Source organism: Electrophorus electricus, chromosome 4, assembly GCF_041902795.1.
Source record: "Electrophorus electricus isolate QZ-2024a chromosome 4, ASM4190279v1, whole genome shotgun sequence".
NCBI lineage: Eukaryota > Metazoa > Chordata > Actinopteri > Gymnotiformes > Gymnotidae > Electrophorus > Electrophorus electricus.
Window position 1 is genome coordinate 5,901,002 of NC_137500.1, and position 16,499 is coordinate 5,917,500.

The window sequence follows — 16,499 nt, forward strand, 5'->3', positions numbered from 1 at the left end:
TATGGTAGTCATGAGTGTCTTATTCCTTATCTTTAATACTCGATGGTATTCCCTTTCATGTTATCATTCCTATTAAAATTCCAGTAAAGTGAAATAAGATGTCAGCATTTGTGCTATTGAGACATTATGTTTCATGCATTAGGTTAACTGTGCAATACACAGTTAAAACATGCTTTGGCATTACTGAATGACAGATCATTTTGTCACCACAATTAAACTGCATAATTAAACTCTGCAGCATATACTACAACAACCAGTGGCAACAGGTGTTGATGATCAGTGAAAGTAGAGCACAAATGAACACTTCCAGTGATGTCAGTTCTGTAAAGGACTGTGTACAAGATGACAGGGTGGCATGTGTGCAGGAAGTACACCTTGTTCCTGAGTGTTCGCACCCATGCAAATATTTACTGGAACTCATGCTGTTTGAGCTTTCTTGTTAAGAGATTTTCATATGTGAACATACGGTTCAGTGAGAGTCGAAAAATTTGCTTGAATTCATATTTGTGAGTCATAACATCATGGGAAAATATCCTTTTGTCAGTTATTCACAGATGCACAGTCAAAAGGTCTGTCATACATAGAGAGCACATACATCAAACCTGTGCTAAAGTGAAATGGTAGTGGCAGTCCATGCTCTCAAGGTCGCCCTGTTAGTCAGTCATATAAGACAAACAGCATCAGAGTACACAGCCACACATCAAATGGTGTCCTTGTTCTGTTAGTCTCCATCACTCTGGAGCTGAACAGGAAGGAAGAAGTGCTAAAAATATTCTGAGACAAGGCTGGTGTGTTTCTTACTCAATCTGCCCACCTCCTGTCTCTCTGTCTGTCCATGTTGCCACCATGCCAGAGAGCTCCGTGTGTGTGTGTGTGTGTGTGCGCGTGCGTGCACGCTATAGCATTTAATACATTCCCCACTTGTCTGTCTGATTACAAAGCAGAAGCTCTGCGTGGCAGGCAAGCCTAGCTCAGATGATAGCTTGTGAATTTCTTTTACTGTCGTTCCTATTCGGACACTGTTATTATGACGAGTGCACTGAGAGGCCCAGGCTCCTCGCCCCCTTCTCACTGAGAAACTACATCCTGCCAGCCTGCAACCAACAATTACTCAGCACATTCAAGAATAATTAGGGTAAGTTGGGATCCTGTTGCCATAGAAAAGGTGGTCAAAGTAAAACATGATGGCAGGAAATCAAACGGAAGGAGGACAAACCATGTCTAGACCTATAATGACATTTGAAATTTTGAACGGTGTAAGGAAAAGGTGCCTTATGAGCCTCATCACCTCTACCTTACCTCTACCTCGTGTTTATGTGTAACTGTCATAATATGTGGAGTGCTCAACTCTGCTATTGTTTAACACTTCTATTTAGAGTTACATTCCAACATACGTTGGACCTTGTGCTTCCTGGCCTGTAAAACCATGGCTGTCCTCTTCCCTCTGGTCGTCTCTGACCAATCATATCAGAGCACATGGTGTGAATGCATGCATTCTCACCCCCACAGAGAGGCAGCCAGGAGCAGGAGGAGGACTGTTTGAGGACAGCTATATGAAACCAGAGGACTCAGTGTTCCTCGTCTGAGCACGATGAAGTAGGTGGAGGATTGAATGTGTGTGGTGGGGGGAGGTTGGGCGTGGGGGGAGGTTGGGTGGTGGACGAGAAGTTCTTTCATATCATTTCAGTGTCTGTTACGTGGCGTCTGCTAAGCTTTGCTGGATACAGTGTTAAGTGATAAATTACAGTTAATTGTTGCAAGGCAGGTAATAATCATGCCTCTTTTTTTTACAGTCAATAGTGTGATGATGGTTAAGAGATGCTTGCTTCAGTGATGGGGAGTTTCTGGCATGAAACGTGTCTGCAGGGTGAAAGAATAAGCAGGAGAGTGGGAAGTCTGTGTGTGTTCGAATGCATGCGAGAGAGAAAGACAGCGGAAAGATGGAGCAAGAGAGAGAGAGAGTGGGTGGTGGTGGTGGTGCTTAGTGCAGACAGCCTTAGAGTTCAGACTGTGTGTGGGTGTCTCTCAGTGGGTGCTGCTGCAGTGTGACCTCTCTGGGGTTTCTCTCTCTCCTTCTCTCTCTCTCTCTCGCTCTCTCTCTCTCTTTCTCTCTCGCTCTGCCTGCGCGGGGGCGACACCGGCTGGCACTGGCACACACACCGCCGCCTGGGCTGGATATGAAAAGAGACGGGGGGGGCACACTCCAGTTATTGGCAAACAAAGCCTTTATCAGCTTGATCAACAGTTCCATTCTTTGGTTCTTTCTTTCTTTCTTTCTTTCTTTCTTACTTTCTCGTCCGTCCTTCTGTCCCTCCATTTTGTGACGCTTGGCTTCAGGCTAAGATGGACATCAGTCAGATTCCACCCCACTGTGATATATGAGGTATTCACATGGCCCTGCTGGTACTCGATTCCAAGCACTCAGCCACAACACTATACACCCTCTGTACAAGTGCAGAGGAGCTCATTAAGAGAACGTCTACAGAGATCAAAGTGACATATGTGCAACTGGAACTGACATTTGGCTAATCATCATGATGTAAACTTGCAACCTCCATGTTGTCAGTACATTAATAAATATTGAACTCATTTCATAATATCATAGTATCAATTAATAGATATTAAAAATACTTTATTGATTGCACTGATTTTCAGCAATCCCCTTATAGCAATCCTCAAACAGAAGCAACAGCTTTCAAAATTTCAAAAATAAAAGTAAAACGTGTTGATTTATATAGAGATGGTGAAATGCTGTGCTGCATTTCAAATGGAAATCAGCTCTTGTATTTAATTCTGTAGCCTTTAAAGAGGCACTGGGCATTGAATAAGCATCAATATTTATCAGAGGTATTTAAATTCTTCTTTTTGGACTTGTTACATGAGAGCAGAGACAGATGTGCCTGCAACTGACATGAAAGCAAAGATGATAATTAGTATTTTTGATAAGTGTTCTCGTTGGGAAATTACTCTCATAGAAGTGGCAGCAGGGATCCAGGACTCTGTCTCATCGTCAGACCTACCAAGCATCTGTAGTATCTGCCAAAAAGACCCGTAAAGTGTGTCTTTCTGCCAGAGCTCTCTGCTAATGCCACTAGCTACTAGAACTCAAGAAGAAGAACACAAAGAAAAAGGATATACTCTCCCACATCCAACACACACACACACACACACACACACACTGAAACACAGACGTTCATCCCCTCTCCCTCCCTTCCACACATGTAAAACCCCGTCCTAGCAGAAAGTGTTTAGCTGTTTCCACTCTTCTTCTCTCTGTTTCCTCTTCCACGTGGCCTCTTCTATGTCAGCAGGTTCATGCGGGCTGTTTCAACAGTGTCTCTCATTTGATCTCAAGCCGTTTTTCTCAACCAAACGAGCTTTAATTTAAGGCCACGTGTAATCAAAACTAATGTCGCAACACCAACGGTGAGAAGAAACCCTGGTTGCTTAGGATGGAAACTCTTTCTCCTGCGCGTGACCTCGCTCACTCCCTTGACCCAGCTCATGAGCGAGGTATGTAGGGTTGAATGAGAGCTCTGTGCAGTGTAGCCTAGTCTGCACAGCGCACACACCAGCCAAGCCCATTAAAGCAGGAGCTCTGTCACGAGACCCCTGCAGTAACATTCAGCACTACCCACACATGGTGGCATGCCACACCCCCACCCTAACCACAACCACCAATGCAATGCTGGCTCATATAGCATGCTACGCCCAAGGAGAAACACACACACATACACACACACACACACACACACACACACACACACACAAAAACAGCCTTATGCTGTCCATACTTTTGTCTTTAACATTCTACTCATACTTACAGTAACTCTATCCTGGATAATTGCATCGCTCAGAGGCAAGCAACAAAAGCTTATAGCAAGGTGATGTTTTGAAAAGTACTCCACACAAGCACAGTATAACTCAGTGGAGACTTTTTGGGGGACTGTTTGGTTTACTGACAGGCTGTTGTCTCTGCCACTGTGTAAAATGGCTCTAACAAAGATGGCTTCTCACCTGAAGAGCAGATTCTTCTAATAACAGAAAAATTAAATGAATAAACACACACAAAAAATTACACATGCAAAATCTTTTTTTGGTCTTATTTGGTTAGCAGGTCTATAGACTTGTTATAATCTTGTTGGTAGTGGTTATGTTTAATGAGTAATGTTTAATGAGTTCATGTAATCACGTACCCAGCTAACAGGAAATGTTCCCAGAGTGTCATGAAGGTCATAATGCTATGAGGAAACATTCTGGACATAATGTCAATGGAACATTCTTACGTTCTAATGCGCTACACCTCTGCCTTCATTCAGTGCGTGTGAACCTACTGAAATAGTTCCCATCTCTGTCTCCACCCACCCCTCCTCTGCTCGCTCGCAGCCTGAGCTAACCTGCTCACCTTTGACTCAGCTCATTAAACACACAAAACTCTGCTTTCTGCATTGCTCGCTACTCTACTCCACACCATGGCAAGGTGTAACATTGGAGTGCTTCATGTCTGAACCAAAAACCGAAGAACAAATTGTACTGGGCTGTCTACAAGTCAAAGTACCACAATTTTATGTATCGCTCTCTACAATCTTAGAAACATAACAGTAACAAATTATATGAGCCTTCAGCTTGACTATGTTATCAAACAACTAATCATGTGTTTCCTTAATGTTAGACAACTTTGGTCTCATCACCAGCTCTGACAATTTAGCTTGGACCATCAAAGAAAGTCTCTGGAGAAAGACTTCTAGTTCATAACTGATATATACACTATATATATATATATATATATATATATATATATATATATATATATATATATATATATATATATATATACATACAGTTAAATTTATATACAGTTAACATATATACATATATACAGTAAACTTTATACAGCATTGACAGGAATTGACAGGAATTGATATCCACATTTTTAAAAGAATAACAGGAGATACGATTTTGAATTCCCCACTGAAAAGTATTTCAAAATAAGCAACCTCAAATCCATGCAGTGTGTTATGTATTTAGTTGCTGTGCATGGCTGTCTTTCCAAAATGTACTAACATTGACTTCCTAACCACAGGTCATGCATATACTGGTAGAAGTGTACATTCATGGCTTTCTGTTAGAAAGTGTCCTTTTCCACATGCCATATGCACTTGAATTATTTAACCTTATCTTGCAAACACTATGAAGACAACCTTGATTTTGATGTTTTCTTTGTGAACAACCCCAGAGTAATGTTAAGTATTCAATCAGAAATACTGTAATGAATATAGCCATCACCTAATTCAGACGCTTAGCCATCTGACAAAGTTTTGAGTAATGTTTGCCATTTTCTCTGCTTTTCATGTCCTTTGGAAACAAAAGCTGCTATACCTGACATCACCGCTGATATCCCTCATTTCACCATAGCATTATGCTAATGATATGGAAAGCCCCACCCCAAAAGTTGATGGGATTTTTTTCCTTAGATTTTTGACATATGAAACCCTGGCTGTCTGTATGCATGTTTTTGAGACTGTCATTGGGACAAAAGCCGATGTTCCAAAGCCCAAACGCTCAGCCATGGTCTTGACTGCTTATTTTGCTTGTGATTTGTCTTCTAGCAAATGCCACATGGATGTGTTATCAAGGTTAAACACTTTTCACTGGAGGGGGTCTTTAAACGTTGACACTCACTGTGTACCCTGTAGGGCAGTAGGTCTGAAAATGTATTTAGCTACCTAGGCTTGAGGAGATGATTTAGTGGGCTGCACATCAATGTTACTTACATAATTTGCAGAAAGCATAGCTACTAGCTGTTCTCTTTTTATCGATGTGGCAGTACTAATGTTGTTCATTTGACCATGACGGACTCTTGGAAGAAACAGGCTGCAGCATGGTTTGCAAAGGCTTTGGCTTAGATATCAGCATGTGGATGACAAGAACATGAATATGGCGTTGCCATGATCCATGTCTCTGCAACAGACCAGTACACCTGCCATCCTTGGCCATCAAATACTGGCCACTGCCCACTCATCTTGCTTGTAGTTTATCACAGATACCCTATCTGGACTACATTTTCTTTTTGATATCCACGTGCACGTAGGCATGTTGCCATTATCAACAATTGATGCTGATGTTGGACAGAATGGGCCTGTGTTTGAGGCTGCCAATAGTAGCAAGATACAGGCATAGAAAAAAAAAACAGGTGTCGCTATGGTCCAATGGCCAACATTTTTGGCTGGAATTTTGTCTTGGCAGAAGTGCGAAGGCCCTTTTTTGGGGCAGATTTTCTTTGCACAAATGGAGATACTTGATATATTTCTCAGATCGAATACACCTTGCGTTTCACCCATGGTGCCCAAATCTTGTGGTGGTTGCCGGCCCCGAGACAAAATGCGCCACCTCGTTGATGCCACCATTCCTAAATGTTATCTAGTCCCGCACATTAACGTATTTTCAACCTGACTGACTGGAATTGCATTTTGTCAGCAAGTACCATTGGGTGCTTATCTGCACTAAAAAAGTTCCCAAGACAGCAATCATAACTCTGGATTCTCTCTGAGTACCTCAATCAACTTCCATAGTCACAGCATTACCAGTAATGAAGTAGCTGCTTTGCCCGCAAAAGTGGTCTCTATATCAGAACTTCCCCTGCCAAGTAGCACTAAGGTTCTTTTATTCTTTCTATTATTGGTTCATCCCTCAGGAGCTAAACTCATGTGCCCTCTGTTTGGGGCTCTTAACGGTCAGGCACAAGAGGACCCACCCGACTGGTCAAAGGATATGTCCAAGGCATTTGCTGACACCGAGCAGGCCTCAGCTAATGCAACTATGCTAGCATGACCAGCTCTAGCAGCTCACATTACCAAGACTTTTGAATGGATTGTAAGCGCCGTCTGTGATCAGGGAGTGGAGGGAACTTATTGTCTTTAGTGAGCACTGGTGAGCAGAACTGCATCAGAAGTGCGGCGTTACTGCCACGCTACCTTGCTGTCTAGCATTTCAGTGTCCTTTTGGAGGGCTGACCATTCACAGTGTTTGTCGACCATAAAGGCCCTTGAAATGCCCAAAGGCTTCATAACCACGGTTGGCCTACCAGCAGTGACTCCTGGCTGTATGTCTCTAAATTCACCACTGATATCCAGTATAGTGAAGGTAAAAGCAATGCAATGGCAGACTCCCTGTCTCAGTGTAGACTGTGGTCCACTTGGGTTTACATTACTCTGGCATGGCAGATGGTCAGGTTGGCTAGTTACATGCACAAAATACTGTGCACAAAATGTAGCACTTATCCATATGCTATTTCACTATTCTGCTAATAACATGTTTTAACTAGGAGATTGATTTAAAAAGAAGTGATGCAAGCATCTTACTATTATGACATTCAGTTAACTCTTGCTCAGTATCAGCTTAGTGTTGTTTATATTGCATCGATGTGAACTGTAGTTTTCTTAAAATGTTTTGTAGAATGTTCTGATTTTAAAAAAAATGTAAAATGTGGACATTATGAGCATTTGAGAAAATGTGACCTGTAATGTTGTGAAAATGTTTTATAGAAATTTCTGAAACCTAAAATTGTTAGCTAGGTGCCCACTCAGTCAATGAAATGTATTGTCAAATGTACACACTGTGAAGGGCACCGTGCAGGGCAATGAGTTACTGTAAATTGTGAAATATATTTCATATAATATGTGTAGTGAATGCTAGAAAAATGTGTTGATATATTGGTGGTTTTAGAGACCTATCGAATAAGACATGACTGCCAGGTTGATCACTGTCAGACTCACTATAATTATAATGAGTAAGTAATTTGCTGTCTTTCCTGAACCATAAGGCAGAATGCTAGTAAATCTTTGCAATGCTGTCCTACTGACTGTAATAGCAGTTTTCCATGAAACCACAGACCTACTGAAGAAGATTAATGTGTGTGCCTGTGAGCACGTGGGCGTGTGTGCGTGCACATGTGGGTGTTTTTCTGAACCTATTAAAACACTTCAGGGTGAGTATGTCATTTCAAGACACTCAATTTTTTTTGCAAACCATGTGAATGATGCATGACATTGTCAGACAGCATAACACTCCTGCTGTTGTAGTTCTTCTCTACTCTAGATTAGCACAACAAGGACATGATTCTGTACTGTAAGTCCAGGTTGTCTGTGTTTTTCATATGTATGGAATGTGGGTTTTAAGCATGCTACATGGTATCATGAACCAGGACTGTTGTCAGCTATGGGGCAGGTGACCTGTGAAATAGCTGTCACTCCGGGTTTCTCCGCTGCTGTCCAAGCCGACTGGACCTGGAGTACAAGCTGGAACGTTACAGGGTTAATGGCAGAAATGCAAAGGACGCACACTGCTATATGGTGGAGTCTATTTTCACCCCACAGGATCAATTATGTGAGCTAGCAGACAGTCTAATCTGAGCTCCTATATGGACTGAAACCACAGCTTGCGGCATTGGTCAAATTACAGGACGCTCAGCATGACACATATACACCCATCAGAGGACACACGCTTAAACAAGCACACGCCACATCCCCGTGCTCACTTACATTCACTCACTCCAAAACTCACATACCATACAAAAGAATGCACAGACACCCGTGTTACCAATAAACTAATCTCGTTGTTTTCTTTTTTCTTATTTCTACTATTTACATTGGTACCTAATTATGCAAATTAATAATTTAAAGTAGTGTAAAACTGTCAAATGAATACAAAATCATATTTTACAATTCTAAGACGGCGTGAGTTCATGATCCCGTCACACGAAACAGAGGAAGAAGAGGGGTGGGGCTGGACAAAGAAGGTGCGGTGGATGGTGCAGTAGAATCTTGGGAAGAGAAGCAGAGGGCATCCTTGTTCTGGAGAGCCGGAGGCATGAGGTGTAGGAACGTGCAAGGGAGGGGTCAGCCTGGCCCACTCGCTGGGCAGGAGGAGCGCGTGGAGAGGCCCTTCGCTGTGTCCAGGCAAGAGGGGGCTGAAAATCTAACGCTATTGCCCAGCCCCGAAGGCATGTGGTGCCTTGTATGGCAAAGGTTTCCCAGCCTGACTGCGGTCAGCCACAGTGCACTGTCCTGTCGCACAACACACGCAAAGCTTTAGAGCTGCGAAACACCGGCCCGTCTAGTTCAGACGGTACATTTGTTATGCGTCACCTTCAGAGCACCTTCGCTGCCGTTAGCTCTGTCTTAGCTGTGTGGAAAAGGCACGCTTTTCCAGTGTGCGTGTCAACGTTCAGATTTTGATCTAAATTGTTCAGCTTTGATAAACACTTAAAATATTCTGTTATAAGTTTAGGGATCAAACAGGCTAATGTGCAAAAATTATACCACGATATTTAACACAATACCTGAGGATTTCAAATAGAAGAGAATAATTTTTTTTTTTCTTTTGTTGGCCCATACTCAGGTGGGTCTGTCTGTGAGAGACTGGCATGGTAGTGCTCCTACATTACTGAATGTATGATGAGAAACAGCTATCACATCCAACACACCACAGGATAACCAATGTGCATAACCAGTAATGACAAACACTGCAGACAGATCTCCATTTGCATTTCACCCTTAGTCCATTACTCAAGTGTATAAAGGTTTGTATTCCATTACCTTGGTACTATGAGAGCACTGTCAAAATTTGTCATGAGTAGTTTTATTTTACATAAGCCCACCACTTGCTACTGTGAATGTGATATATTGCGCATGCTGCTAGCAATATACATTTCTGTATTGTATCAGATAGCAAGTAACCCTGCATGGAATGCAAACCTACATACACAGAGGACTTTTTAGTATGTGCTGTTTAATCTGAATTACAACAGATTTTGCACAATCCAGGACATCTCGGTTGGCTACATATAAAATGTTTCACCACAATCCTCTTAAATCAGGACAGATCGAATCACACTCAGATCTGCACGGGGACAATATTACTATGGCTGACATTATGGATGCATAGATAGAAAAGGGGGGTGGGCTGCAGACATTACCGAACTTATTGCTTTTAAAAAAATCCCATGCTTAGCAGTGCATGTACCTCCCGTTTTAATTATTTGCAATGCACAGCAGAAAGACATATTTTGTATTAAGATTTCAAGGAGCAATGCCGTGAAGTATTGCATTCAAATGACCTCTGAACGGACATGCCCTTCAGCTTTGGGGCGCTCTGAGAAGATTGACATATGCTTGTACATCACTTTCAGCTAATACAAGGAATTTTATATTACAGACTGAGCAAAATGCGCAGACGTGAGCTTTTACTCTAGAACAAGTAAAAGTTTTCAAATTCAATCAGACAAAACACAAACTGGTAAAGAAAACGACAGCACAATCTCTGGCGCAAACTCTCTGTAAACTGATTCCAGTTATGGTATTTCCTTTCTTCCTAAAGTAACAGTGTTCTTTTGCCATTATGAGAAAGGGGATTAGAGTACAAGGAGACCATTCTTAATTAGAGTAAGAAACTGTTTTGCCAGTATATTCTATCTATCTTCGATTGCAGAAGGTGATTGGGTCACTACTGTCTTTCGATGAGGTTAACTCTGCGCACACACAATGTTTCCAAATATGTGTGTGTGTGTGTGTGTGTGTGTGTGAGCACTCATGGGGCTATCCAGGCCGGTGGACTTTGCTTTCTCTCTCCCTGTGTTTCATCTCCTCTCTGTAGCAGTAGGAGCAGTAGTTTTCGGTTTCGGGCCGCCCGTAGAAAGAGCAGTTCTCCCTCTTGCATCGCTTCTGCTGGAAGCAGTACACGGGGCAGGTCCCACTGCGGCCCTTGGGTCGCTCGTGACTGAGCCAGGCGTGGGGTAGCGGCGGCTCCTCGTCGGCAAACTCCAGGCAGTCCTGGATGTCGCCGGCGTCAAAGCCGTTAGTGTAGGTGTGGGACTTGTGCTCGCCGGGCATGTTGTACGGCACGGCCTCGTGCCCGGTGTGGACGGTGCGGACCCCAGACATGCGTGCCGGGCTGTAGCTTTGGGAAGAAAGTGAGCGGTTCTGCTGTGGGTATGTGGCGCAGGTCTTCAGCGTGCCCACCGCCGGCTTGTAGGGTTCAGCCTGGTAGCCGGAAGACTGTGTGTTCGTGTCCCGCAGGTGGATGACACTGTGCCTCTGGACGGGCGGCGTATGGCTGTAGTGTGCCGACACGGGGACAGGCCCTGGTCTTTTAGCACCGTTGCTGGGGGACGAGAAGGGGACGGGCGAGGCAGACGTGGCGGGGACCGAGGCCGGCGTGACGCTTGGGGCGACTGCGGGCAAGGCGGTCAGCGTGGGGCTGTTCCTGGGCAGAGGGATGTGGCTCGTGCAGGATGGCTGCAGGACAGGTGAGCAGCTCTCGGCGGGGGAGCTGTCGGAGGGCTCACGCGGGAAGGCGCTCTCGGGCTCCGCCCTTTTCGGCGCCGCACCGTTGGTCGCCGGCTTCCTCTCCGCCTCCGCCTTCCTCTTCTGCTCCTGTTCGCTGCTGAAGCGCTCCTGTGCGCTGCTCAGATAGTAGCTGATCATTTCTTCATGGAACTGGTGCCTGTGGCTAGTGAGCAGGAGCCCGGCGAAAATGAACTTGCGCTCGCCCTGCATGGCCGCACGCAATATGTTCAGGCTCAGCTTGACGTCCGTGCTATACTTCCAGTTGTCCAGCGTCCGCTCGCCCGCGATCTTGCCTGAGCCAGGCTGCCTCTCGCTGGGCGAGCTGCCCGAGGCTCTCTCTGTAGGCGAGGGGCTGGTTGCCTTCTCCGAGGAGGACGTGCTGGCCGACTGGCCCGACTCCTCTTTGCTCCCTTTGCGTGCTTTGGAGTCCTTCTTCTTGGGCTTCTGCTCACCGTTCTCCACGGCGCGCCCGTTCGTGGTGGTCGACTTGCTGATTTTGCTGTGCACCAGCCCGCCCAGGCCGCCCATGTTCTTCTTCAGCTTGATGCCCAAGGTCTTGCTGAAGCTGCCCAGCTTGTTGGCCACCGAGTCGGCGCGGGCTTTCTCCTTGTCCTTACGCTGCTTTTCTTTGTCCTTCTCTTTGCTGGACTTGCCATTGTTGACGTTGGAGTTGCTGCAGACAGACTCACGGTCTGAGTCCATGGATTCGGCCAGCGACTGCACGTCTTCGCCTGCCGAGGCAGTGGGAGACTCCGGCTGGGCGAGAGGAGCCTGTGGAACGTGGCACAACCCATCAGGCACAGAACAACCCGGATCGCGCTGTACAGTCTGTGCATCAACAACCCAAGTTGAGCAAACCGTTGCACTGATCCTAGGTCAGGCCCATACGTACCCTGGTCTCTGATGGTATTCGGATCCATGTTACATTCATATAACTGTGCAGAAGGTTTAACTTAGCCTCCAGTGACAGGATAAGACTGAAAAGAGAAAACAGAAAAAAGCACTACAAAACCCACGGCTATTAAAGTCATTCTTTCTACCACACACATGACTCGATGACTGCTCTGGACACAGGCATGAGGGAATGGACTCAGGCTAGTTTTTCTATGCCATATGGGCCTCCATTTCCCATCTTCTCCTCTGAGTCAGCAAACGGACAGGGAAACTCCAGCACAGAAGCATCTTAATCGCAGCTCAAATTAAATCCGACAATGCCACAGTAATTAAGATGACTTCATCAGTCTAATGAAGACCTCACCGGGAACTGCTTCAAAGTTACACCACCTCTGAGATGTGCAGCAACAGAGGCTTGCAAACAGCATCCGAACACCTTCAAACATGCGCAGTGGGTAAGCTCTTCAGCCTCGGTAAATAAATCCCACAGCAGTGAACAGGCTAGGTTGCTGTCTCTCTGTTTCCTTTTTAATTAATTGGACTAGTCATTCCTTTATTTCGGCATATTTGTTCGCTTCAAGTCTCCGTGGTTCCTTGACTAATCTCGGCCTACTTTAATTTCTTCCACTATTGCACTTGAAAAGCAAAACGTTTTGTGCCTGAGATGGAGGGAAGGTAAATTCAACAGGGAGCTCAGCTGTGTGTGGTGGCATGTGCTCCCTCGTCTTTGTACTGGGATGCTGGTGCCCCAGATTTAGTACCAGCTAAATCCCACACAGACGGACGGGCCTCGTTAGCCCTGCCTCTGAGCCGCCGTCTGAGCACTAGGGACTCCGCGGTGCGGCTAGCCGAGCTCATAAGCCGCCGGGTGGATGGAGAAGCTAGAGGGGTCTTACTTGGCCATCTTGGTGTTGTCGTTGTCGCCCCTCCCCCACTCCCAATCTCGGCCAGGGTCCACAGCAAAGTGCAGTGCTAACAGCTTGTGCTCGGAGTCTGTCAGAGGGATCACGGCTGCGGAGGAGAGCAGAGGGGGAAGATGGGAACTTTTTTGTCTGAAAGAGCCAGACATCGGGCAGCAATAAACCACAGTCACACCCTCTTCTGTAGTCACCAGAACTGTCTACACAAACACAAGCAGAGAAGAATCGTCTTTTGTGTCATGTCTGACGCTAGCGCTACAGCTATGAAAAGAAAAAAAAAATTTGTTATAACTCTATCTTAGAACAATGAGCGTATTATTCCTGTGCACCGTTTAGAAAACATGGCACAGCGCTGGAAAGATGTGATCCCTCGCGCACGAGCAGCCTGAACCGCAGTGTTTTCCTCTGTGTCACTCTGCTGAGATGCAGCTCGAGAACTGCTGCAGGCTGGGGGGGGGGGGGGGGAAAGGCTTTTCCGTGCTCCGACAGTGGCTCTCGGGCAGGAAGAGTGCTTCAGCGTTCGTCAGCGGGAATGCCGGCCAGACGAGAGCCATGCTCTCAGACGCTGCCCGCGCACGGCACTGCGTCCTGGAGCGCAGCGAATTAGTCCCGTTTAGGGGTCTGTCCCTCCTCCAGTTGCTCACTCACTCCCTTGTCTTCGCCCCTGCCCTGTTTGCCTATGCAATTTCTTCAAAAGTGCAGCAGAGAGGCATCGGTTTTATAAATCGGTTTTATAAATCATTATAAAACGTTATGTTTTGATGAAGAGAAGAGAAGAGAAGAGAAGAGAAGAGAAGAGAAGAGAAGAGAAGAGAAGAGAAGAGAAGAGAAGAAAATGAAGGAGTGGTGGAAAATACAGCATGTTAGAGCAGAGGACATTCCAGTACCTGCTGTCTTTTCAGTCACATGTACACCCCCCCCCCCCCCACACACACACCCACGCACACACACACACACCCACCCACCCACGCACACACAGACACACACACACACACACCCACGCACACACAGACACACCCACACCCACCCGCGCACACACAGACACACTCACACCCACCCACGCACACACACACACACACACACACACCCACGCACACACAGACACACACACACAGACACACACACACAGACACACACACACACACACCCACGCACACACAGACACACCCACACCCACCCACGCACACACACACACACACACACACCCACGCACACACAGACACACACACACACCCACCCACGCACACACAGACACACACACACACACCCACGCACACACAGACACACCCACACCCACCCACACCCACCCACGCACACACACACACACACACACACAGACACACACACACAGACACACACACACAGACACACACCCACGCACACACAGACACACACGCACACACAGACACACACACACACACAGACACACACACACACACCCACGCACACACACCCACACCCACCCACGCACACACACCCACACCCACCCACGCACACACAGACACACCCACCCACGCACACACAGACACACCCACACCCACCCACACCCACCCACGCACACACAGACACACACACACCCACGCACACACAGACACACACGCACACACAGACACACACAGACACACACGCACACACACGCACACACAGGCACACACACACACACGCACACACAGACACACACACACACACGCACACACACACACACACACACACGCACGCACACACCCACGCACACACAGACACACACACACACACACCCACGCACACACAGACACACACACACACACACCCACGCACACACAGACACACATACACACACACAGACACACATACTCACACACACACACACACACACACACACACACACACACACACAGACACACTGGTAGAACATACAGTCTCTTCTTTTCGCAGTAGGTCTGACATTTGCCAAGTGAGTGCCTGGCCAGTTTCATAGTGTACCAATGATTAAGTGAACACTCGGCTTCACTCTGACTCATCTGAATGACACAACGGGTGTAATCCTCCATTTGGTGAAAGAGTGGTGAGAGACAGGATGCATGTGTGCAAGTGAATGAGAGAGAGAAACAAAGATAGATAGACAGATAGAGGTGCGTGCCAGAGAGATCAAGGCCTTCCCCTGAGGGAGGGCCAGACCCAGGCCCCGCACACAGGCCCCGCACACAGGCCCCGCCGTAGTCTTATCAGCCAGCTCACGGCTTGGGCTCCAACCTGAATGCTCCAGCACACAGAGAACCTAAAGTCTACGTAACAATCTTTAAGCTCTGAAATGGAAACCTTGCAGGTTAATCTGAACATTCATCTGAACATTCCAGCCGTGGTGATAAAAGAGTTAAACGTTAACTTCTGGAACAGTATGGGTTAAAAGTAGCAGGCCAGTTTCCAGTCAGCAGGTTTTTATTAGCTGTGTTAATATAAAGGATCACATCATTAACATGGCAAATATGTTTTTGCACATTGGAGTGATAAGCTGAAGCTGGCAGAGGATTTGCGCATATTTGGTGACGTCTCCAGGTCGTGCTGCAGGGCGTGAATGCAGCTCCGTGGCCACAGCTCTGCAGTGCTGCCGCAAGTGGCGACCGTCCAGGATGCGAGCGTGAGCCAAAGCACAACAGGGGGATGCATGTGGAGTACTGAGCAGTCTGAGCCGGAGGAACTCCTAATGCACAGCACGCACTGTACAGAACAGCACACACACACACAGACACGCACGCACACACGCGTGCATGCACGCGCACACGCATGCACGCACACGCGCGCACATACACACACACTTACGTGCAAGCACGCACACAAACACAAATTAATGAAGGGACACACAGGCAAAAACAAAGCATTCACACGTCCACACACAAACAAGCATGTGTGTATACGCATACATATGCGAGTGTTCAAAAGCACTTTGTTTCATGAGCACACACACAAGCCTGTACACAAAGTTCCCACCAGGACAGGGTCAGACAGTGGACACCAGGGCAATGAGGGGATATATCCCGACTCCCACACTCTAGCTGTGTCCCCTCCCTCTCCTCTCTCTCTCTCTCTCTCACACACACACACACACACACACACACACACACACACACACAGACATTGCATAGCCTCTGCCGTTGTTCCCACTTGGGCTGATTCCAGAAAGAAACACCACCCCTGCCAGTTCTGCAGCGGGGGACCCGACTGCAGTGTACTGTATTTACTATCCCCGCTGGCAGCCTAGGAAGCCTGTCCTTGGCTGACCCAGCCCGGCTGCACACGTGTGATGTCATCGACCGTTAGCCGCGGCAGGGTATGGCCAGACCGGCCGGGGGATGAAATGGAA

The 16,499-nt window shown here is 46.7% G+C and overlaps 1 protein-coding gene across 4 annotated transcripts in view; it reads right to left on the bottom strand.

The window, feature by feature from the left end:
- Window positions 1–8,594: 8,594 nt before the first annotated feature.
- The window catches only part of otud7a (OTU deubiquitinase 7A), a 53,745-nt gene continuing 45,840 nt past the window's right edge, over window positions 8,595–16,499 (bottom strand). For all 4 annotated transcript variants that reach the window (XM_081711986.1, XM_035523512.2, XM_081711985.1 and 1 more), the window contains 3 exons: window positions 13,136–13,250; window positions 12,238–12,322; window positions 8,595–12,116 (listed from right to left, as the gene is read on the bottom strand). In XM_081711986.1, the coding sequence (XP_081568112.1) occupies window positions 10,596–12,116; window positions 12,238–12,322; window positions 13,136–13,250 (1,721 nt within the window). In that variant the 3' untranslated portion in view covers window positions 8,595–10,595. The remainder of the gene's footprint in view (window positions 12,117–12,237; window positions 12,323–13,135; window positions 13,251–16,499) is intronic.